Source organism: Sorex fumeus, unplaced genomic scaffold (genome assembly GCF_029834395.1).
Source record: "Sorex fumeus unplaced genomic scaffold, SorFum_2.1 ptg000080l, whole genome shotgun sequence".
Taxonomy (NCBI): Eukaryota; Metazoa; Chordata; class Mammalia; order Eulipotyphla; family Soricidae; genus Sorex; species Sorex fumeus.
The window spans coordinates 4,111,877-4,133,933 of NW_026606137.1; the positions used below are offsets into that span (position 1 = coordinate 4,111,877).

Consider the following 22,057-nt stretch of genomic DNA (forward strand, 5'->3'; position numbering starts at 1 on the left):
AAAGTTTATGTTCAGAACCTGCCTGAGAGTTTCTCCTCCAGCACAGAAACCCCAAAGCCTGCTCTTGAATCAAGTGCTAGAGAGAGAGAGAGAGAGAGAGAGAGAGAGAGAGAGAGAGAGAGAGAGAAAACCACCAGCAAAATGGAAAGGAGAAAGAGACCACCCTTCCTCCTCCCCCTTCCTCCCTCCAAAAACCAAACAAAAAAAGAAACACAGGATTCATGTTATTTTTAGCAAAACGATGATTTGGCTTGCTCTGTGACGGGAAACCAGGGCGTCCAATCCAGTCTCTGGTGGGGAAAATGCTCTAGTCTTGGTCTGCAGCCTCTTTCTTCTTTGAACCCATTCCGTGTTCATCACCCATTTCCAAAGCCCCGATCCCACTTCCTGGGGATCTTGCCCGCAGCTTCAGTTCCATCCGACGCGGTTATTTCGGCAAAGAAGGCAAAGGCGGTGGGACGGGTTGGGCGCGGGTGGAAGCAGGGATAGGAAACGTGGGAGGCGCTTTCTTGGCGGAACCCCAGAGTTCAGCGATGAGGCGTCGTCAGATGAGGAAGACGATGCCCTCGGACACCATGACCTGGTTGTCATCCTGCATCTTGCTGAGGGCAGCCTGGATCTCCTCGGCAGAGAAGGGCTCCCCTCTGTCCCGGTTGACGGATTCCGTGAGGCGGGTCAGACCCACCGACTGTGCGTGCACTTCCCGGAACACCTCTAGGAGGGCCGCCTTGAAGGCCTTCAACCTGCCCATGGGAGGAAGGGAAGGTGAGAGTGAGGGTGAGGAGGAATGAACTAACCCACATGGTCTCAGGCAAGTTCTTCAGTGGAAAAACCCAGTGCTGATACAATGTAGGTGTCCCCCATGCTGACACACACACACACACACACACACACACACACGCCACTGACTTCGTTGGGCGTTGTTAATGTAATGGAGGTGTCCCCCATGCTATCACATACGTGCCACTGCCTTCATTGCCATTACTCTGCATCCGAGTGGCCCCGTTAGGCTAGACTTGCTGTATTACACACTGGGAAATAACAGCATTGACACAAATCAGAGAACTCGGGAGTGTACGGGGCATTGGCATATCCGACGCTGGCAAAAATGCAAGCTGTCATCTTTGGGATGCAATTTAGCAACCTGTTCAAAAAAATCTGATAAGGAGAGGGGCCCGAGAGGACAGCGGGCGAGTTTCCCTTGCACACTGACCCGGGATGGATCCCCAGCAAACCCTATGGCCCCCCTGAGACCAGCTGGAGTGATCCCTGACAGCAGAGCCAGGAGTAAGCCCTGAGCACCACCGGGTCTGGCCCAAAGTCAAAAAAAATTAAATTAAATTAAAACTAAATGTTATTAAACGCTTGGGGCTCTGGGTCTGAGCTCTGTGGAGACACAGCATGTTCCCTCTTGCAGAGGAAAGGTGCCCAGCAGAAGGGGCATCAGAACTCATTCTCCCCCTCACCTGGGTTCACTCAGTTCCACTCGCTGGGACTCTGCCTCCTTGGTCGCCTGCGAGTCCTCCGTCTCCTGTGAGTCCTTGGTCTCCTGCGAGTCGGCTGTCTTCGGAGTGTGCACTTTAGACAAGAAACGGTTGCAGAGGATTTAAAAAACAAGGTGAAGCCAACACCCAATAAGAGAGAGAGAACCAAAGGAAATGCCCTGCCACAGAGGCAGGGTGGGATGGGGGGGATGGGGGGGTGGGAGGGATACTGGGATCCGTGGTGGTGGAAAATGGGCACTGGTGGAGGGATGGGTGTTTGATCATTGTATAATTGAAACCCAAGCACAAAAATGTGTAAGTCTACAACTGTACCTCGTGGTGTCTCACTAATAAAAAAATTTTTAATAAAAAAAAAATTTTTTTAAATAAAAAAATAAAATAAAATACCAAAAATCAAAAATGAAGACATCATATGGTCTTCATTTTTAGCAATAGAAAACAAATTATCTAATGATGCCTTTTCTGCAGGTGTGATAGTTGGGGGGAAAAAAATCCAAATAATAATAGTCTTTTGTTGAAAATTCGAATACAATCAAAGTAAAGAGAGACTAAATTGAAAATCACCTGCCACACGGGCAGGGGTAGGGGTGGGCTGGGGGCTATACTGGGGTTCTTGGTGGTGGAACATGTGCTCTGGTGAAGGGATGGGTGTTTGATCATTGTATGACCGAGACTGAAACCTGAAAGCTTTGTAACTGTTCTCATGGTGATTCAATAAAAAAATAAATAAAATTAAAATAAATAAATTTTTTTTAAAAAATGAAAAACAAAGTGAAGCCTTTCCACAAACACCAGAGAAATCATCTCCTCTGTGAGTCTCTGCCTCTCCGTGCGCTCACTCGACGCTTACTTCCTAGGGTTCTTCTGGGGTCATTACAGAAAAATGGGGGACTCTCCGGTATGTGATGTAACATTTGAGTCAGGCACAAGAGACTCTCCACTTAGGATGCTGGTGCTGCTCGTAGGAGTCTGGGCGAGAAGCCGCTCATCAAGGAGAGCAAACCCAAGAGCAAAGCTTTTTACGAAGTTCTCGCTATGGGGGTGAGGGGGGCGGGGGGTCCCAAGTACAACGTCTCTTGGGAGAAGACAAGGAGCCCTCGTCAGAGAGTCACCGGAGAAGCCACCAGAAAGGGAAGCGACAGAGTTGGGCATCCGGGTGGCAACCCTTCACCGGGAGCGGGGGTGCTCTCTTACCTTGAGGCATTTCTTTTTCTGTGTCGCTGAAGTCATAGGGGTCATAGGACTCCCCATCCTTGGCCTCTGAGCGACGAGTCCTCCTCCTGAAAACACCCACCCCGGTTTTAGAGTTCTGGAGAGCCCCGTCATGACAGAAAAAGAGAACCGGAACCAAGGGAAATACCAGGCCTCTATGAACTATTACTTTCTTTCTTTATGTTTTTTATTTTTTTTTCTTTTTGCTTTTTGGGTCACACCTGGCAATGCACAGGGGTAATTACTCCTGGCTCTGCACTCAGGAATTACCCCTGGTGGTGCTTCGGGGACCCTATGGGATGCTGGGGATCGAACCCGGGTCGGCCGCGTGCAAGGCCAAGGCCCTACCTGCTGTGCTATCGCTCCAGCCCCCGAACTGTTACTTTCTATGAAAAGACCAAGTGCTTATAGAGCAGAACTCAAATAGGCCCTGGCCCCTAAAGCTTTTTGCCTCATCACCCACCCTAATAAACTCAGCCACAGGCACAGGAGGGAAAAAACAATCCCCAGGAAAAGAATTTTGGCACGTCTATTCGGAGCCGTCTGTGTGAGCTCCCGAGATGTGCATTTCCTTGGGAGGAAGGACGGAGAGCGCCACGTCCTACCCCCGCCCCACTCTCCCGGTCTGGGTCACCGCCCACCCCTCTCCCAGCCCAGCCTAGAATCTTTCTGCGCTCATTACCTCTTTGTCTTCTGCTCCTGGACCTCCTGGTTACCCTCTTCTTCATCTTCGACGTCCGACTCATCCTCGTCTCGCTTCTTACGTTTCTTCTCCTTCTCGAGGACCTAGGACCGAGACAAGCGTCGTGGCAGGGGGGTGGTCACTGATGCCGGGGAACAAGACACTGAATTCTGTCCCTTGAGTCACCCTGCTTCTAAGTCCCGACACCTGGGCACAGAGACAAGTCTACCTGTCTTGAGAAATGCAGCAGAGAAGTATGTTCCATCCATTTCACAGGAGTAGATACCCAATGAGTTTACCATTGAGAGTTTAACAAATTAAGTAATGGGTGGGGAAAAATATGCAGCCCAGACTGGTGAAGTCAATGAAGTAGCACTGTCCTCCCGTTGTTCATCGATTTGCTCGAGCGGGCCCAGTCACGTCTCCATTGTGAGACTTGTTGTTACTGTGTTTGGCATATCGAATACGTCACGGGGAGCTTGCCAGGCTTTGCCGTGCGGGCGAGATACTCTCGGTAGCTTGCCGGGCTCTCCGAGAGGGGCGGAAGAATCGAACCTGGCTTGGCCAGGCTGGCGGCTTGCAAGGCAAACGCCCTACCGCTGTGCTATTAAAAAAAAAGAAGAAGAAGAAAAAAAAAAGAACGGATGACTAAGCATGTATAGCATCAACTCAACCCAAATCTCTTGGGGCTCTGTGAGGTTTGGAAACGGGATTTTTAAAGCATTCCGGCTGGTTCCAACCAACATCAGGGTGGAGAGCCACGGGTACCCCCAGCTCCAGAGAAAGGGAGCTGGAACTGTGATCCACACAGTCAGTGCAGACACCGAGCCTGAGCCCCAGCGCCCGGGAGCGCCCGCGGCCTCACCTTCTTGAAGTAAGCGTACTGGACCAGCTCGACCGCTTCCTCTGCGTCCTGCAGATCCACAGTCTTGCTCATACGGGCCTTGGCGTGGGCAGTGGACAAGCGAATCAGGGTTTCCAGTGTCCGAGCGGTGACTGGGGAGGTCTGGGGAAGACACAAGGGCACTTTAGTTAGCTGGCACTCACCCCTCAGGCTGGCCCAGATCCCCACAGCACAGAGAACGAAATAAAAGGCAGCACTAGAAAAGCTCTTAAAATGCCCAACCGAAGGGTTCAGAGCACGGCATTTTACTTGAGCTATCGTACGAAACGGACCAAAATAAATACGATCCAGGAAGTGTGTGTGTGTGTGTGTGTGTGTGTGTGTGTGTGTGTGTGTGTGTGTTTTGCAGGAGGGATGAACAGAGAAAAGGGACGACAATAATAAGGCATGTCACAGCTGCCAAAGTAAGAAGGGTCAGAATGATGGGATGTAGGAGCAGAACGGAGGACCTGCCTCCTCTCAAGGTAGCCGCGTACCACACTTTTCAATATTTCCCAATTCGTCATTCAGGCACAACTGGACGTCCCAAAAAAGAAAAGCACAACCCACACTTGAAAGGAAACCCACCAGACCCGTCAATGATTCAGAAAGCTACCAGGCTGGATGTTTACACAAGCCATTATGTAGTAGTTCCAATTCTTGAATCACTTAAAAAGCTGGTGAGTCCTTCACGCCCTACCGAGGTCACAAGTTGCCCCCACCCCACAAGCGGCTCTCCGGCACGGCCACGGCTCCAGAGGCACAAGGACTTCATGCAGAGCCTGGCAGCTTGCGGCAGAAAAGTGAATGGACTATGTGTTAATCTACGGTGTCACGTCTCCCCGGGAGGGAAAGGGTGTTGCTCTGTTCCACCTCCCTCCCCCCGCCAGCAGCAAGGTGGCCGCCGCCTCAGAGCTTATTGAAAAGCCAGGTATGAGCTAGAGGTGATGGAGCAACTGCAACCTCAGGGGAAGGGGGGCGTTCCCGGCTGGTCCTTCACGTCCTACCGAGGTCAGGAGTTGCCCCCCACGAGCGGCTCTCCGGCACGGCCATGGCTCCAGAGCCACAGAAACCAATCTCGTAATTATCTGGCTCTTGGCAGAAATCCCTCCAGACTTAATAAGTAAAGTATCAGAAATCCAAAATCGCGCAGCCGCAATACGACATCATGTGGTTCTCATAACCAGCTACAGAAAACAAAGTATTTCACAATGCTTTTTCAGCAATTCTGATTGTTGGGGAGGGTAAACTCTAAACAATAACGGCGCATCTTTTGTCGAAATGATGAATGTAATCAAAGTAGAGAGTTAAGTGGAAATCATCTGCCTCACAGGCACTGGGAGGGGTGGCAGGGGGTTATATTGGGGTTCTTGGTGGTGAAAAATAAGTCCTGGGGAAGGGAAAGGTGTTTGACCATCGTATGACGAGACTTAAACCTGAAAGTGTTAGTGTATTTGGCAAGAGGGCTCTGACACACTGGAACATGTGCACGTCGGGGAGTTTTCAGAGCCAGAGCGCAGAACCAGGCGTAAGTCCTGAGCACTGCCAGGTGTGTCCCCTGCAACAGCCCCCCACCCGAAAATAAAATTAGGTTAAGAGTTGTTTCACCCAAAATACAATCTATAAGAAAAGAATAAAATGAAAATGATTAGGCAGAAGTCACGGGTAGCTAGTGCAAGTTCAATGCCTCAAAGAGAGTCCAACATTTCATGCCAGTCGATGTGACACGCATGTCGCCACTGGAGATATTAAGGCAGTCCTGACGAGAAGAGAAATTCCTTTTTTGTGTGTTTTTTTTTTGGGGGGGGACACCCGGAAGTGCTTAGAGGACCACAGCGAGTCGGCTGCAGACAAGGCAAACCACCCTACCTGCCGTCAGCTACTCTGGCCCCTGGACAGTTAGAATGTCTGTCTTGTGCCTAAGGCGATCTTAGATAACCCAGGATCAGGTCAAAATCCAAGACCACGGTCAGCTCCTACGCTGAGGGCTCAAAACTTAGGTCTCTGAGATGTGAGACCACTTACGATCTATGCTCTCCCAAGACTCCCAGCAACTCACGGACAGCGGTGCGCTCTGGAAACGGCGGTGCTAACCAACCGAGCTGTTTAACGAAACCCCCCAACTATGATTCATCCATCAAGTGTCCATTTGAAACCCCGCACTCTGGGGCACCTCCCCCCTCCCCCCCCCCCCCCTTCAGGCCAAGTGAAACAGCTTCTGGAGGCCAAGGCCTTTTTGGACCAACCAGAGTCACGTGATCTCCACGGTTCTCGGTTCATTTTCCCTTTGGTCAAAGGAAACCCAAGGAAGGACTTTGTGGCACCGGCAGCCTGAGCCCAGAAAGAAAAAAAAAAATGGGAAGGAATCACGGAGGGAAAAAAAGAGTGTGTGTGTTGAGTGTGTGTGTGTCTGTCTGTCTCTGTGTGTGTGTGTGTGTGTGTGTGTGTGTGTGTGTGTGTGTGTGTGTGTGTCTGTGTGTGTGGGGGGGGGGGGGGGCCGGGGAGAGAGGGATCACGAAGCTTGGATCTCCGAACTCTCGGAGCACCGGAGCTGCCAAGGACTCACCCGGGCGGTGTCAGAACTCATGCTGTCCTGACTGCGCAGGCGTGAGTACTCCTCCGCGATGTAGGACGCCGACTCCTGCGTCAGGACGGGCTTGATGATCTTCGCCACGTGGATGTACTTCCTCATGAAAGCCGCACTCACCATCTTCTCCCTGACAAGCGCCCGGTCAGTCCCGCCGCCCGGAACCCCCACGGCTCCTAACTCCCACGTGCACCGAACAGGCCCAAGGCCAAGGCCTTTCCACCGACACGTGTTTCATTCTAGGGGTGGTGTCAGTCGGGTGGGAAGTTTGGGGACCATCTGCCCGGCTCCAGAGGCGGGGGATGGATCCAGGGCCCCAGAGAAGCTCAAGTGGAATCTGATCTTCTGACGCCACCTTCTGGGTCCTTAAACCAACAAGGCCAGGGGGTTCTGCTAGACTTCCTACAGCTCCAGGACCAAAACGAGAGAGAGAGAGAGAGGAAGCCCCGTTTCCCGCTTGGGTAACTGATCTCGGGTCTACAGTGTTTGCTACCTCTGGATCTTCCTCGGAAGCGCCTCACCAATGCTCATGGCACCTGTGTGATGCTTCGGACATGGGAGTGACACCACACACCCACCACCAGCTAGGATTATCACTACAGGCTCTATTTCAGGAAAACAACACACAAGGGGCATAAAGTTATCTGGTCCAGGGATCCAGACACCAACGCCGAACACGCTGTCAGAAATCTGTGTCTAGCCTAGGCCCAGGCACAGCCCCGAGTTCCAACGCATAAACAAGCCCCAGGAGCACCAGACTCTTGGGTCCCTAGTGGTGAGAAGCAGGAGGAAAGTTCACTTTTTTTTTTTTTGGCTTTTTGGGTGACACCCGGCGATGCTCAGGGGTTACTCCTGGCTCATGCACTCAGGAATTACTCCTGGCAGTGCTCGGGGGACTCTATGGGATGCTGGGAATCGGACCTGGGTCAGTCGCGTGCAAGGCAAACGCCCTCCCCGCTGTGCTATCGCTCCAGCCCCGAAAGCTCACTTTTTCCTCTTGGTCCCGTGCAGAAGGTTGTCGTGCTTCTCATAAATCTGCGTGTCCTGCTGGTCTTCTGGGTCAAAGTTGGGATCCTCTGTGGCCAGGATTTCCACGGCACTCCCCAGAGGCATAGCTAGAAACACAAGAGAAAGGACAGAACACGATTGGTTGCTTGCCACAAGTGGGACGGTGGAGGGTTGACGTGGGGGGGGGGGGGGTAGGGGGTAGTTAGGATAAAGAGGATACCACTACGACAATGATAGCTGGAAATGACCACTTTGGACAAAAACTGAGGATGAAAGTAGGTAAAGGGATATACATGATGATGACCTTTCAATACCTGTGCTGTAAACCACAGTGCCCAAAAGGGAGCTTGGGGTGGGGGAAAGGAAACAGGAGAGGGGTGATGGGACAGGGGGAGGGAGAGGGAGAGAGAGGGAGAGACAGGAAGCTGGGGGAGTGGGTGGTGATGGGGATGAAAACTGGGGACAATGGTGGTGGGAAATATATATACCGGTGGAGAAATGGGGGTTGGAACACTGTATGACCAGAAAGCCAATCATAAACAACTTTGAAACTGTGTGCATCACTGTGATTCAATTGAGAGAGAGAAGAGAGAGAGAGAGAGAGAGAGAGGCTGGAGCAATAGCACAGTGGGTAGGGCGTTTGCCTTGCACGCAAAAGACCCAGGTTCGAGTCCCAGCATCCCATATAGTCCCCCGAGCACCGCCAGGAGAGATTCCTGAGTGCATGAACCAGGAGTTAACTCCTGTGCATCGCTGGGTGTGACCCAAAGAAAAGCAAAATAAATATATAAAAGAGAAAGAGGAGAGAGAGAGAGAGAGAGAGAGAGAGAGAGAGAGGACAGAAGAGGTTAGCCCAGTGAAACTGCTTCTTTCACAGCACAGAAGGGAAAGACTCACAAAGGAAGAATCCAGAATGCAATAGATTCGTGGAGCCTTACCAACAGAACCAACTCCGGACCCACATTCAAAGGTGTTCTCGGACCCAGAAATGGATAATGATCACCCCCAAGTGGGCAATCAGCCCCCGTGCCCACGACATCGGGGCCACTGGGTGAGGGCGGAGCTAGCGGCCCCGGTGATGCCATTGAGTCCCCCGGCCCGTCCCCTGGCCTCACCATCGCCGTCCTGCTCGCCGGGGGCTCTGTATCGGTGCATCCTAAGGACGTGGTCGGAGATCTCCCGGTCCTGCTCCGGATCCATCTGGTCCAGCATGATGAACAGCAAGTCGAATCGGGACAATAGGGAGTCCTGCAGGGCGATGTTCTCCATAGGGGTTTTGTACTGGTCGTACTGAGGAGCGGGAGGAAAAAGGGAGGTTGGAGGTGGCATTAATGGGAAGGAAAAGAAAGCTGAACTCCGGGAGCCAGAAGTTGAGATAAATAAATAGACAAACTGGTCTTAAAGAACAAAAGAAGCAACGAAACTTTTTTTTTTTTTTTTTTTTTTTGCCTTTTGGGTCACACCTGGCGATGCTCAGGGGTCACTCCTGGCTCATGCACTCCAGAATTGCTCCTGGCGGTGCTCGGGGGACCCTATGGGATGCTGGGAATCGAACCCAGGTTGGCCATGTTGGCTGCATGCAAGGCAAACGCCCTACCAGCTGTGCTATCACTCCAGCCCCGCAATAAAACTTTTTCTTATATTTTTTGCTCTTTGGGTCACACCCGGCGATGCTCAGGGGTTACTCCTGGCTCATGCACTCAGGAATCACTCCTGGCAGTGCTCGGGGGACCATATGGGATGCTGGGAATCGAACCTGTGTTGGCCATGTTGGCTGCGTGCAAGGCAAACGCCCTCCCCGCTGTGCTATCGCTCCAGCCCCACAATGAAACATTTTTAAGCATACCTACTCACCCCCAACCTTTCCCTAAATGAAGCTCAGAAAATCTTCTTAAATGCCCCCCCCCCCGCCCCCGTCCCTACCCTTCCTTCTAAGAAAATAGAACCCACCTTTTAGCTTAGGGACCCAAGAGACCTAAGAGAGTCTCAAAACCGGCCCCCTCAACCCCAAATCCTACTGTTTCTTTCTCTTTCTCTAAGAGGAAGCCAAACCTGAATGATGACCTCCCCTCCCTTTCTCACCTGTCACCAAAAAAAAAGAGGGCTAAGCCAACTCTCAAAAAAAAAAATTAAGAGTCCCTTACTCAAAAGATACCGAGTAAAGCTGCAATGGAAATGGTTACGATCTCCAAACGTTAACATCTTAAGATGAAGGGAGATCTTCCCTGGGACACAAGAACCTGACTCTCTTAGCTTTTAATTTCGGACCTTATGGGGAGGCCTACCCACCTACACAGACTAAAGTCAGCAGCTAACATGAATGATACCGATCGTATTCACATTTTTCTAGTACCTGCATTTTCGCTCTCTATGTCCCCCGAGATCGATATGCCAAACACAGTAACAACAAGTCTCATGATGGAGATGTTACTGGGCCCGCTCGAGCGAATCGATGAACAACGGGAGGACCGTGACTTATAGCACCGTGTCCCCTGAGAATGAGATCGATATTATAGTATTCTAAAAAAAAAATCTATGGCTCTCAATCCATGCTATGCATTAGATAACCTACACAACAGAGTCTTTCCAAGTCATAACCACACCAAGTGTCACACCAACGACACCAACCTAGAGATTTCTGATTCAAAACTCAGGACCGGAAGGAGACCAGGCACCTGAATGTTTCCCACCCCCAAAATGGGCACTCCCACACACTCTGAAATCAATTCCAAGATGATGGATGCAAACCAGACTTTCAGTCACGAGATGTGTGTGACGCAGTACGCACAAACACGAAAACTATACCTGAAACTTGTCATAAACCCATGCTACTTCATTTCTGGAAGGAGTTACCAATATCTGCATCCCCACACTCTGGAGAGCGCCAGGAAACCAGCATTAAGCCTTGACTTCCATTTTCCAGACGGTGACTCCTGAGCAAGTTACTGAACCTTTCAAGCCTCCACTCTCTTGTCAATAAAAGGGAGACCATTAACTACCTAATCAGGGGGTGATTTGGAGGATAAAAGGAGAACGTGAGCATAAAGCACCTGAAGGATGAGTGAAGTCTCCCAGGACAGAATCAGCAGTGAGAGTGATTTGGCCATCTCTAGCGAAATAACAACGTTTAATCCAGTAACTCCACTGCAAGGTCACTGTCCTCCCGTTGTTCATCGATTTGCTCGTGCGGGCCCAGTAATGTCTCCAATTTGAAACTTGTTATTACTGTGTCTGGCATATCAAATACGTCACAGGGAGCTTGCCAGGCTTTGCCGTGCGGGTGAGATACTCTCGGTAGCTTGCCGGGCTCTCCGAGAGGGGCGGAGGAATCGAACCCGGCTCGGCCGGACTGGCTGTAATGTGCTATGATAGTCTTTTATCCAGAGGATAATATATTGAGATGGAGTGATAGCACAGCGGGTAGGGCATTTGCCTTGCACACGGTCAACCAGGGTTCGATTCCCAGCATCCCATATGGTCCCCCGAGCACCGCCAGGAGTAATTCCTGAGCGCAGAGCCAGGAGTAACCTCTGTGCATCGCCAGGTGTGACCCAAAAAGCAAAAAAAAAAAAAAAAAAAAAAAAAGTCTATCATAGCACATTATTTTCACACTAAAAGACAAAGATTAACAGGTTCATCCTTAAAAAAAAAAAGCATGGCAGGGGGCCAGGGTCAGAGTGACAGTACAGGATGAGGCAGTTGCCTACACAACCCACCACAGTTTAATCCCCAGGACCACACCGACCAAATAAAGATAGTACATGCCTCTCTGCATCTGGATTTTATTTCCCTAAAGACTCAAAAAGGAGCCAGAAAGAACGAACAGAGGTTCAGGGGCTTGCCTTGCACGGTGCTGACGCTGGTTCGAATCCCCAGCACGCCGTACGGTCCCCCGCCCCAAGCACTGCCAGGGGTCACTCCTTGCTCAAGGCCAGGAACAGCCGCTGAGCACTGCTGGGTGTGCCGCCCCCCTGCTCCCCACAAGCCCCCCAAAACAACCCTCCAAAGCTGCCGGCAGCCACCTCTTAGGAAAGGAGCAGAAGGAAGACAATTTCCCTACTATCTCTCTGTTCTGTGTACGACTGTCCTTCCCATACAATAGACAGTGTCACTGGGTCACCTGGATTGGGAGACTGCAGATCCTTCTGTTTGGCACAGAGCACTGCCCAGAGCCGAGACCAGCAACAAGATGCAGCGCCCACTTCAATCCCCGGCCCTTCTATTCCGGGGGTCGTGACCTAGATCCGGTTTCCGGGCCGAAGTTTTCACCTGGCCCGGTGGTTCGGCGGCTGATTCCACTCACCCTGCCGTAGACGGGGTTGGCAGCGGCCAAGACACTGCAGCGGGCATTCAGCCGGGCATGGATGCCAGCCTTGGCGATGGTGACGCGCCCTTGCTCCATCACTTCGTGGATGGCCGTGCGGTCCATGTCGGACATCTTATCGAACTCATCGATGCAGACCACCCCTCGGTCGGCCAGGACCATGGCCCCTGCTTCCAGCCGGCGCTCCCCTGTGGGAGGGGGACGACATGCCACGGGGCATGTTTGCAGAGGGCAGAGAAGGGATTTCTCTCTCCCTGCAGCTGCCCCGGCACAGGTGAGAACGCAGAGAAGCCAGAAACGGGCACCTTAGAGGAAGCCCTGGGGACAACCTGAACAGGAATGTCCTTGTCCAACCATGACCCCTCGTCATGAGCCTCCAAAGAGTTTCCTTTATTTTTTTATTATTATTATTATTATTTTGCTTTTTGGGTCACACCTGGCGATGCACAGGGGTTCCTCCTGGCTCTGCACTCAGGAGTTACTCCTGGCGGTGTTCAGGGGACCATATGGGATGCTGGGAATCGAACCCGGGTCGGCCACGTGCACGGCAAACGCCCTACCCGCTGTGCTATCTCTCCAACCCCTATTTTTTTTTTAATTTTTTAATGAATCACCCTGAGGTAGTTACAGACTTACAACCTTTTGTGTTCACGTTTCACACAATGATCAAATGCCCATCCCTCCACCAGTGCCCACCACGAGGAGAGGACGAAGAAAAGAATCCAGAAGCCTCAACGGGGGTCACCCACAAATAGGATCTCTCTGATAAAGAATTCAGCGACGAAATGTTAAAGGTGTTCAATGAACTCAAAGAAACGGTGGAACAGGCATCCGGTAAATTGAAAGAGGACATGAAAGGAACAGTGGAACGAACAGCCAAGAAATTACAGGAAGAAACGAGGGCAGAAACAAGAAAGCTACAAACAAGAAATGCCACGAGGAAACGATTCGGAAGATGACACAACTTCCTTTCAAGATTTTCCTCTCCTTTCTCGTCCTCCAGTGACTTCCCCGACAGCTCTGTGCTTTTTATGTGAGTCGTCCCATCCCTTCCGCTAATTTATGAAATAGCTCGATTTCATTTTCACCTCCCAAGGAAGTCCCGAGACTTTCTTTCTCCGATCTCTCCCAGGTTGCCTTCTGCTCTTGTCGACCGACAGAGGGCCAGCCCCAGGTCTCATTCAATCAAGTCACCCTATCGCCAGGTTACCAGTCCCCAACTTTCTGGCCCACGCACCGCCTCCAGGGAACCCCCCCACCCCGAGGCAGCGCTCAGAGTGATGCCCCCCCAAGACTGATGCCCGCCCTCGCGGCCGCACGTCTCTCACCTGTCTCCTGGTCGGTGGTGACGGCTGCCGTCAGGCCCACTCCAGAGGAGCCCCGGCCAGTGGTGGGGATAGCCCGGGGTGCCGTGCACAGCACGTACCGCAGCAGCTGAGACTTGGCGACAGACGGGTCTCCTGTAACGGGAGGGGGCGGTGGGGACTCTAGGAAATTCGCCCAGTCCTGAGCAAGTTCTTTTACAGACACAGTTCCTGGTACCAGGAGACAGACCGGTAATCAGCCGCTAATATTACTTTTTGCTGTTGTTTTTTCTTTATCATTTGAGTCAAGATTTTTTTTTTCCTTTTTCTTATGCTATCAATCAGGAAATTCAAAAAACTACAACCCTCAAGGGTTCATTTTTAAGCTGCTCACCCTTTCGGGGGACCGAAATGTTTAACGGGAATCACGATTCACAGGCCACCACAACCAAACACTCCGGGAGTTGAAAGCAAGAAATCACAATCTCAGAGACTCATGGGTCACCACCGCTAACATGTGTCATGGGAGTCACAATCTCACAGATTACAGGTCACCACAACTGCGCACTTTTGAGAGCCAAAAGCGACTCCCCACAGACCTTACCTATCAGAAGAATATTGATGTCCCCACGGATGTGGCTGCCGTTTTCAAGATCCCGTTCCACCCCTCCCAAGAGCAAGCAGAGAATCGCCTTCTTGACATACTCATGCCCATGGATGCTGGGAGCCAATGACCGGGCCAGCTGGTCAAAGATATCCTATGGGAGGGAGCACCAAGTCTGTGAGAGTCTCGTGAGATTCAAGAGGGCATCACTGATGTCCACGTTCGCCCTCAGCCTATAGAAAATGCTGGAAGAAAGACCACTTCTCACTGAAAAACCTACGTTCATGAGACACGATGCACTGACCTGAACATTATCAAAACAGAAACGGTGGACACCTGGATCCCAAAATTACCAAGAAATTTAATCGACAAGAAAGGGTTCCCAGATTCAAAACATTTTAAGCTTAATAAAAATGTATATTGTGCTGCAGCAAAAAAAAAAAAAATGTAAGCACACGTGCATGATTTTATCCAATTCTAAATGTGGATATTGTCTTTAAAAAGAAAAAAAAATGGAGAACTGAAAGTAAAAATTAACATGGCACTTGAAATTTAAGAACTACTCCATCACTAACGCCATGGGTATAATGTGATTTACATCAAAGGCACATTGATATTCTAAGTCCTTTTCTAGTATTTGCATTAGATTCACTGAGACCAGAAGATAATAAAAAAAAAATTCAAGAACCCAAAGCAAAAATACCTTTTTACTTGCTGCCTGGTCAAAACTTGAAGCTAGCACCAGGTAACTTCACTGTCACTGTCACTGTCCTCCGTTGTTCACGGATTTTCTCGAGAGGGTACCAGTAACGTCTCCATTGTGAGACTTGTTGTTACTGGGTTTGGCATATCGAATACGTCACAGGTAGCTTGCCAGGCCTTTGCCGTGCGGGCGAGATACGCTCGGTAGCTTGCCGGGCTCTCCGAGGAATCGAACCCATTTGCGCGCAAGGCAAACGCCCTACCGCTGTGCGATCGCTCCAACCCCAGATAACTTCAGAGGAGGAAAAAACCCTGACCTTCCACTTCAATGAAGAGGGCCAGCGTCCAAACAATGTCCCTGACAAACGCAGGCTCACCCCACACCCCTACAGGGCATGCAGACGAATCCACATCCACTCCAACCCCCTACAGGGCCTGCAGACCTTAGAACGGGTCTTGCTGAACTTCTTGATCTTGGCTATGTCCTCAGCAGAGAAGGAAGGCTGAAGGTCCTTGCTCATCTGCTTCACGTTACAGGCAATCAGGACGGTCCTGGGACAAAGAGAAGAGGCAAGACAAATGGATGGTTGTCAACTCCTAACATCATAGGCAGGTTAGGCGAGTGATCAGTAAGAGCGAACTGGGAAAAAAAAAAAAAAAAGGAGAGAAATCAAGACAGACTAAGTCTCTCTTAGGCTATAACCTAAATAGACTTACTCGACCTCACCTAAGAAACGGGTCTTCTCTTACTGAGCCAAGTTTCAGAAAGAAGTGAGTAGAGCAGGACAGATCGATCGCTCCATAGCTAGAAGCCTCATGAGATAGAGAACAGAGAACAGAGAAGGGATCACTAAGGAAATGGCGGCTTGAGGAACCGGTGGGGATGGGAGATGTGTGCTGAAAGCAGATAAAGGACCAAACATGATAAGCTCTCAGGGTTTGTACTGCAAACCATAATGCCCAAAAGTTGAGAGAGAGTATGGAGAATCACGTCTACCATGGAGGCAGGGGGAGGGTGGGAAATGGGGGGTATATCGGGGATATTGGCGGTGGTGAATGTGCACTGGTGGAGGGATGGGTGTTTGATCCTTGTGTGATTGTGACCCAAACATAAAAGCTTGTAACTATCTCACGGTGATTCAATGAAAAATTTTTTTATAAAAAAAATAAAGTATGTAGAGTAATACAGGTATAAACTCGCAGGTACACAGAGGGGCTACACATCACCACCAACTCCCACTTTTAGTCTAAGCTAGGATGACAAGGTTTTGGTTCTTGTGGGGTGGGATGCCTCCCGAGCAGTCTAATCTTTGCATTGGAGTCAGGAGGCCTGGGGGCCACGCCTGATGACACTCAGCCCAGATGTGCAGGCTGGACAACTCAAATGTTTAGGCCAGCACTGCTGGCGGCCCTCGGGGCCATCCTAGCAAGGCGGTGGGCGTTGGCGTGCAGTTCCATGGATCAAACTCAAGGCCCAGGGGGCTGGAGCGATAACACAGCGGGGAGGGCATTTGCCTTGCACGCGGCTGACCCAGCATCCCATAGGGTCCCCTGAGCACCGCCAGGAGTAATTCCTGAGTGCATAAGCCAGGAGTAACCCCTGTGCATTGCTGCTGGGTGTGACCCAAGATGACAAAAAAAACCCCAAAAAAACCACATACAAACTCAGGCCCAGGCCTGAGCTCCGTGAGTATTCCAAGTCGTATCTGACAGAAGAGGTCACCGGCCCAGTAGAGAACTCTGCCCGTGTTGTAACTCGAAGGGATACAGTGACTTAGGGAAGGGACAGTACCACAAATGGAGGTGGCGTTCCCAACACTGGCTGACTGACCCTTTACCTGAAAGTCCCTGAGGTGTAGCCGCCTTTCTTCCCAGGAAGACAGCGATAGGTCCCCACCACCTGGACTCGGTCTCCAGGCTTCACTTTATCCACTAGGTCATCATCCAGAATGACATCCACCGAACGGGGCAGCTGGCCGGCGGGGGCCTTCTCGGGCATCTCCTGGATGGTGATGGTCTGGTGGTCCTTGTAGACAGAGAGGCCATACTCTGTCTCCAGGGGGTTGTTTTCCTCATCCTAGACAGAGCACACCGTAAAGCAGAAGTTATTTCCGCTCTGTCTTAAGAAATGACACGATGGGCTGGAGCGACAGCACAGCGGGTAGGGCATTTGCCTTGCACGCGGCTGACCCAAGTTCGATTCCCAGCATCCCATATGGTCCCCTGAGCACTGCCAGGGGTAATTCCTGAGTGCATGAGCTAGGAGTAACCCCTGTGCATTGCCAGGTGTAACCCAAAAAGCAAAAAAAAATAAAAAATAAAAAAAAGAAATTTTTAAAAAAAAGAAATGACACGAACACACGCTTATTGTGGGAGACAAAATACAAAATACAGCTCGGAAATGACTTTGTGCCATTTTTCAGGGCCAGCAACCACAAAAGGAACATCCAGTCTCTTCTCTATCCCAATCCCCTTGTCTATCCTTATCTATTCTACTTGCAGGCCTTCTAATGGGAAGAAGAATCTATGTCTGAAGCGCCCGTAACCAGGTGAGTATCTACATTAAGAGTGTTCCGCTGTAGCTGAGTATGTGCTTACAGTGTGAGACAGAACTTCCACTCCCAGGAGACAGAAAGAATTCACTCGAAGCTCTGTGCTACAATGTTCAGAGCGACACTATTCCTGGTAACTTAAAAATGATCAACAGAATGTGGTATAGAGTCACACAAGTGAACATACTATAGGAAAGACAATGGGTGAATTAATGTTTGGAGCCAAAGCTGCCCTCCAATCCTACCCACAGCATAAACAAATCTTAAAGAATGTTCAGAAGAAACAGAAAAGCAGGCCCTAGAGATAGCTATACATTAAGGGGCTTGCCTTGCATCCTATCAACTTTGGTTTAGATAGCTGGCACTGCAGGGCCCGTGAGCCCCACAGCTAGGCAACTGACCCTTACCATTCACCCTGATTAATTTTTAAGTGGAGGACTTCAAGTATTAACCAGATTCTTGCACTAAGACGGGCATCTCTAACTCCGATCTCCAAAGAAGCCCCGTCAACTAATTTCCTCACCTTGGTAGGATACACAGAGCTGGACGGGAAGGCCACCAAGGTGGTGAGATCGGAGTAACGTCGCTCTATGGTCTTCTTGGTAGCAGGACAGTAGTGGACACTGCGGACCACTTTGGGACGAACCAGAGAACCTAGAAATGGAAATGTGCATACAACGTCCTTCAACTGGACAGTAACTGAGGTGGGTCCTGACCCTGGCAAACCAACATGACCAACCAAACACCATGTTTTTCTAACTAATTCAAGCTATTCCAACACTGTCATTTATTCTCTGCATTGAGAGAGTCATCTTATTCATCAAGCACTGTCCTCCTGTTGTTCATCGATTTGCTCGAGCGGGCACCAGTAACATCTCACAACAAAGTGTGAGACTTGTTGTTACTGTTTTTGGCACATCGAATACGCCACGGGGAGCTTGCCAGGCTTTGCCGTGCGGGCGGGATACTCTCGGTAGCTTGCTGGGCTCTCCGAGAGGGACATTCATCGAGAACCTTACAAATGATTCATCTGGAGAAAGAGGTGGGAGTTCAGGATCAGAATGAGACTGCCACGAGCCAGGACTCCGCCACCAGGGCCAGAACTCACCCCTCAATGAACACGAGTGGAAATCCAAAGTCCCCCGACTCAGAGCCCTCCTCCAAGTCTCACCGCCCCCCGGTTCCAATGCTGGGCCTTTCTGACGCTGCAAGACACGCCGTCCGACTCTACCTCCGCTTTCCCACCTGCAATCCTTTTAAATCTGCCCTCTGCCATTCTCTTAGTTCTCCACTGAAACGCACTCACATTTAGTGACGATGCCCTCCACACAGACCACACAGCTCAAGAAGCAAGAGGTGAGGGTCCGGGGAGAGACGTGTTTGGCGCCAAAGCTGCCCTCCAAGCCTATGTAGAACTCCTCGTACTGCTTGGCGTAAGTAGCATCGATGGAGGCCACAAAATCCTTCAAGGCCTTCTGGAAGGCAACCAGCTCCTCAAAAGCATTGTTCAGGAGGCTACGTTATAGATGGAGAGAAGAAAGGATAATTAGAACCCCCCAAAAAATAATGAACAGCGTCTTAGACAATCAGGGCCAAGAAACGAAAAGCCAGTTCCTGTTTCCTAATGCCGCCAGTACAACCGAGGGCCAACCGTAACTCATCTTATCGAAGATGTACTAAGTGATACTTGTCCATCTGAATATGGAAGGAAGCGCTCTTGGAAGGAAAAGGACTAAACGACTTGCTCCTATGTTTGGCTCTTAGGTCACAGTCAGCAGTGCTCAGGTCTTACTGCTGGCTGTGAGCTCATGGGTCACTCCTGTGGGGACTCAGAGACCTTATGCAGTGCCGGGGATTTGAATCGAGACAGCAAAGCAAGTGCCTTATGTGCTGGACTGTCTTGCCAGCCCCACATACCGGTGGAAGAAGAAAAAACACAAGCACAGGTAAGGCAATGAGGCCGTCGAGGTCAGTGATGCTGCATCCAGATTCCTGTAGGGCCTGGGAAGCCAGTTCCAGGCTTGGGGGGAGAGAGATGGGCCATTCTCACTCAGAGCCAAGACCCCCCCTGAAAGCCCCTGCCGCTCACCGGTTCGCTCTCTTCTCGTTCTTCCTCCGCAGGTCGTTCACATTGACAATCAGCCGGTAGAGGTTGTCACTTATCAGCTCCCGAACTTTGCTCTGATAAATCCCCTGATCTTCCTGCAAAACAGCCACGACGTGTTACAAGAGACACGAATTCAGAGTACGATGTTTGAAAACAGGCAGTTCACAGAGCAAGATTTTTGCGGCAGCACGACATCATATGTTATTCATAACCAGCAAGAGAACGAACACAAATTGTCTACTGTTGCCTTTTCAGCAGATCTGAGTGTTGGGGTAAAATCCCAAATGATAATGGTGGGTCTGGTGTCGAAATGTTGAATGTGATCAAAGTAGAGAGAGAGTAATGTGGAAATCATCTGCCCCACAGGTAGGGGGAGGGTGTGGGATGGGGGTATACTGGGGTTGTTGGGGGTGGAGAATGGGCACTGGTGAAGGGATGGGTGTTTCACTGTATAACCGAGGCTTAGACCCGAAAGCTTTGTCACTGCTCTCACGGTGATGCAATAAATAAAATTATAAAAAAATGAAAAAAAAAAAAAGTAAGGTGGAGTTCATGCACAATTCAATCAGCTAATCAGTGGCTGAATAAATAGCAGTACTCCTACCAAAAAAAAAAAATTGTCTGTGGCAGAATGTGTCTGAATTCAAACACACTCCGTCACTCCCCTGCCTGCCCCATATTTTCTCACTCACTAGCCTTAGAGTCACATTCACCCTATGGGGGCAGTTTAAGCGTCAAGATTTCAATGTAGTGCTCTTTCCCTTGTCACCGACAGCTTTGTATATGCAAGCAATTCTCAACTTCTACTAAGAAACTGAAAGAAACGCATAGTAAGGGCATGAGAAAAATCCATAAAAACCTTGTTTTTCAAAAGTAACAGAATGGCCTTTTACTATCCTATTAAGATAACTCTTTACCTAACGGGCCTAATGTTGAAAATTTACCTCCCAGCCATGTTGTTTAGAGCTAAAGGATCAGAGCACACGCTAGGGGAAAGGGAAGCTCAGATAGAGAAGGGAGTACCAAATAAAGGGTGTTGGGAGGATCCTCCCAGGATAGGAGATGCATGCTGAAAGTAGACTATAGACCGAACACGATTGTCACTCAATGCCTCTCTTGCCAACCACAGGACGCAAAAGGAGAGAGAGAACAAAAGGGAATTCCCTGCCACAGAGGCAGGGTGGGATGGGGGAATGGGGGGTGGGCGGGATACTGGGATCCGTGGTGGTGGGAAACGGGCACTGGTGGAGGGATGGGTACTTGATCATAGTACAATCGAAACCCAAGCACAAAAATTCGTAAGTCTACAACTGTACCTCATGGTGTTTCAACTAATAAAAATTAAAACGCATAAAAATGTCTAAGGAAGTTGAGTGAAAACCTTGTTCTTTAGAAAGTAACTAAGTGGCCTTTTACTATCCTGTTAAAATCACTCTTAAGGGTCTGGAGCGATAGCACAGCGGGTAGGGCAGTTTGTCTTGCACACGGCTGACCGGGGTTCGATCCCCAGCATCCCATAGGGTCCCCTGAGCACCACCAGGGGTCATTCCTGGGTGCGTGAGCCAGGAGGAACCCCTGTGCATCACCGAGTGTGACCCAAAAAAATAAATAAAATAACTCTTAAGAACTGCGCGCCTCGGGGCTGGAGTGATAGCACAGCAGGTATGGCGTTTGCCTTGCACGCAGCCAACCAACATGACCGACACAGGTTCGATTCCCAGCACCCCATAGGGTCCCCCTGAGCACCGCCAGGAGCAATTCCTGAGTGCATGAGCCAGGAGTAACCCCTGTGCATCGCCCGGGTGTGACCCAAAAAGCAAAAAAAAAAAAAAAAAATCAGGAAAGCCTCCAAGTCTCCTTTGCAAACACAGACCAACCACCCCTGGAGAAGAGAAGCATTGGCCAGCCTCCCACCCTCCAACTGGGATCGGTTCTTTTTCCTTCCTGCAGCCCCCTGGGCTCTCCCTGAGCTGCAGGCAGCAATGCCTTTGCACCCCCTGCAGGGTTCAAGGGGGGCCCCTCTGGCTCTGCATCACACCTGGAGTCGCCCAAAAAATTAAAAAAATTAAAAAAATAAAGGGGGTGGGTGGGGGAGGGGTGGCGCACAGGTCTCCTGGGGCCGAGAAGCCCCTGTCGTCGCTGGACGCTGGGGACCCTGACCCCGGGGGGCGCTGCCTTGGCATCTGCACTCGGGGGAGCGCGAGGGGCCCGGTCCTGGGCTTGCAAAGGGAACGCGGGCGGCGGGCCCGGTCAGCGCCCCGGGGTGCCCTCACCTCGTCGTCCAGGAAGTCCAGGTAGTCTCTCTGCGCCTCCCGCATCTCCACGTCGTCCAGCACCACGGTCCCCGCCATGCCCGCCAACTCGGAACCGCCCGGCCCGGAGCAGAGCGGCGCGACACGTCCCCGAACCGCGCAACCGGCGCCAAAACGCTGCCCGAGGTTTCCCGCCACTCGGCGGGGAGATCACGAGGGAGGGGCGGGGCCTCGGGGCCGAGGCGCCTTCTGATTGGCCGAGCCGTCGGACGCCTTCACGGCGCTGTCCAATCGGGAGCCGTTGCTCCTGCGGGGCTTTCCGGGCGGCGCCTCGT

At 50.9% G+C, this 22,057-nt stretch overlaps 1 protein-coding gene across 1 annotated transcript; it reads right to left on the bottom strand.

Annotated features, from left to right (window-relative positions):
* Window positions 1-475: 475 nt before the first annotated feature.
* Window positions 476-21,853, bottom strand: MCM3 (minichromosome maintenance complex component 3). The gene is made up of 17 exons (XM_056130624.1): window positions 21,744-21,853; window positions 19,453-19,565; window positions 18,670-18,878; window positions 17,887-18,017; window positions 16,650-16,888; window positions 15,255-15,363; window positions 14,110-14,263; window positions 13,530-13,661; window positions 12,181-12,389; window positions 8,993-9,167; window positions 7,858-7,984; window positions 6,849-6,999; window positions 4,265-4,405; window positions 3,400-3,503; window positions 2,700-2,785; window positions 1,467-1,578; window positions 476-743 (listed from the first exon to the last, which is right to left on the bottom strand). Exons 1-17 carry the CDS (start codon window positions 21,819-21,821, stop codon window positions 545-547), a joined length of 2,469 nt encoding a protein of 822 aa, XP_055986599.1. The 5' UTR covers window positions 21,822-21,853; the 3' UTR covers window positions 476-544.
* Between the last annotated feature and the right edge of the window lie 204 nt (window positions 21,854-22,057).

Coding starts and splice junctions, on each gene's coding strand:
- MCM3 (XM_056130624.1), bottom strand. CDS start 21,821: ATGGCGGGGACCGTGGTGCTGGACGACGTGGAGATGCGGGAGGCGCAG. Junction 4,406..6,848: donor TGAGTTCTGACACCGCCCGG/GTGAGTCCTTGG, acceptor TGTCTTCCCCAG/ACCTCCCCAGTCACCGCTCG. Junction 3,504..4,264: donor AGTACGCTTACTTCAAGAAG/GTGAGGCCGCGG, acceptor TCTCGGTCCTAG/GTCCTCGAGAAGGAGAAGAA.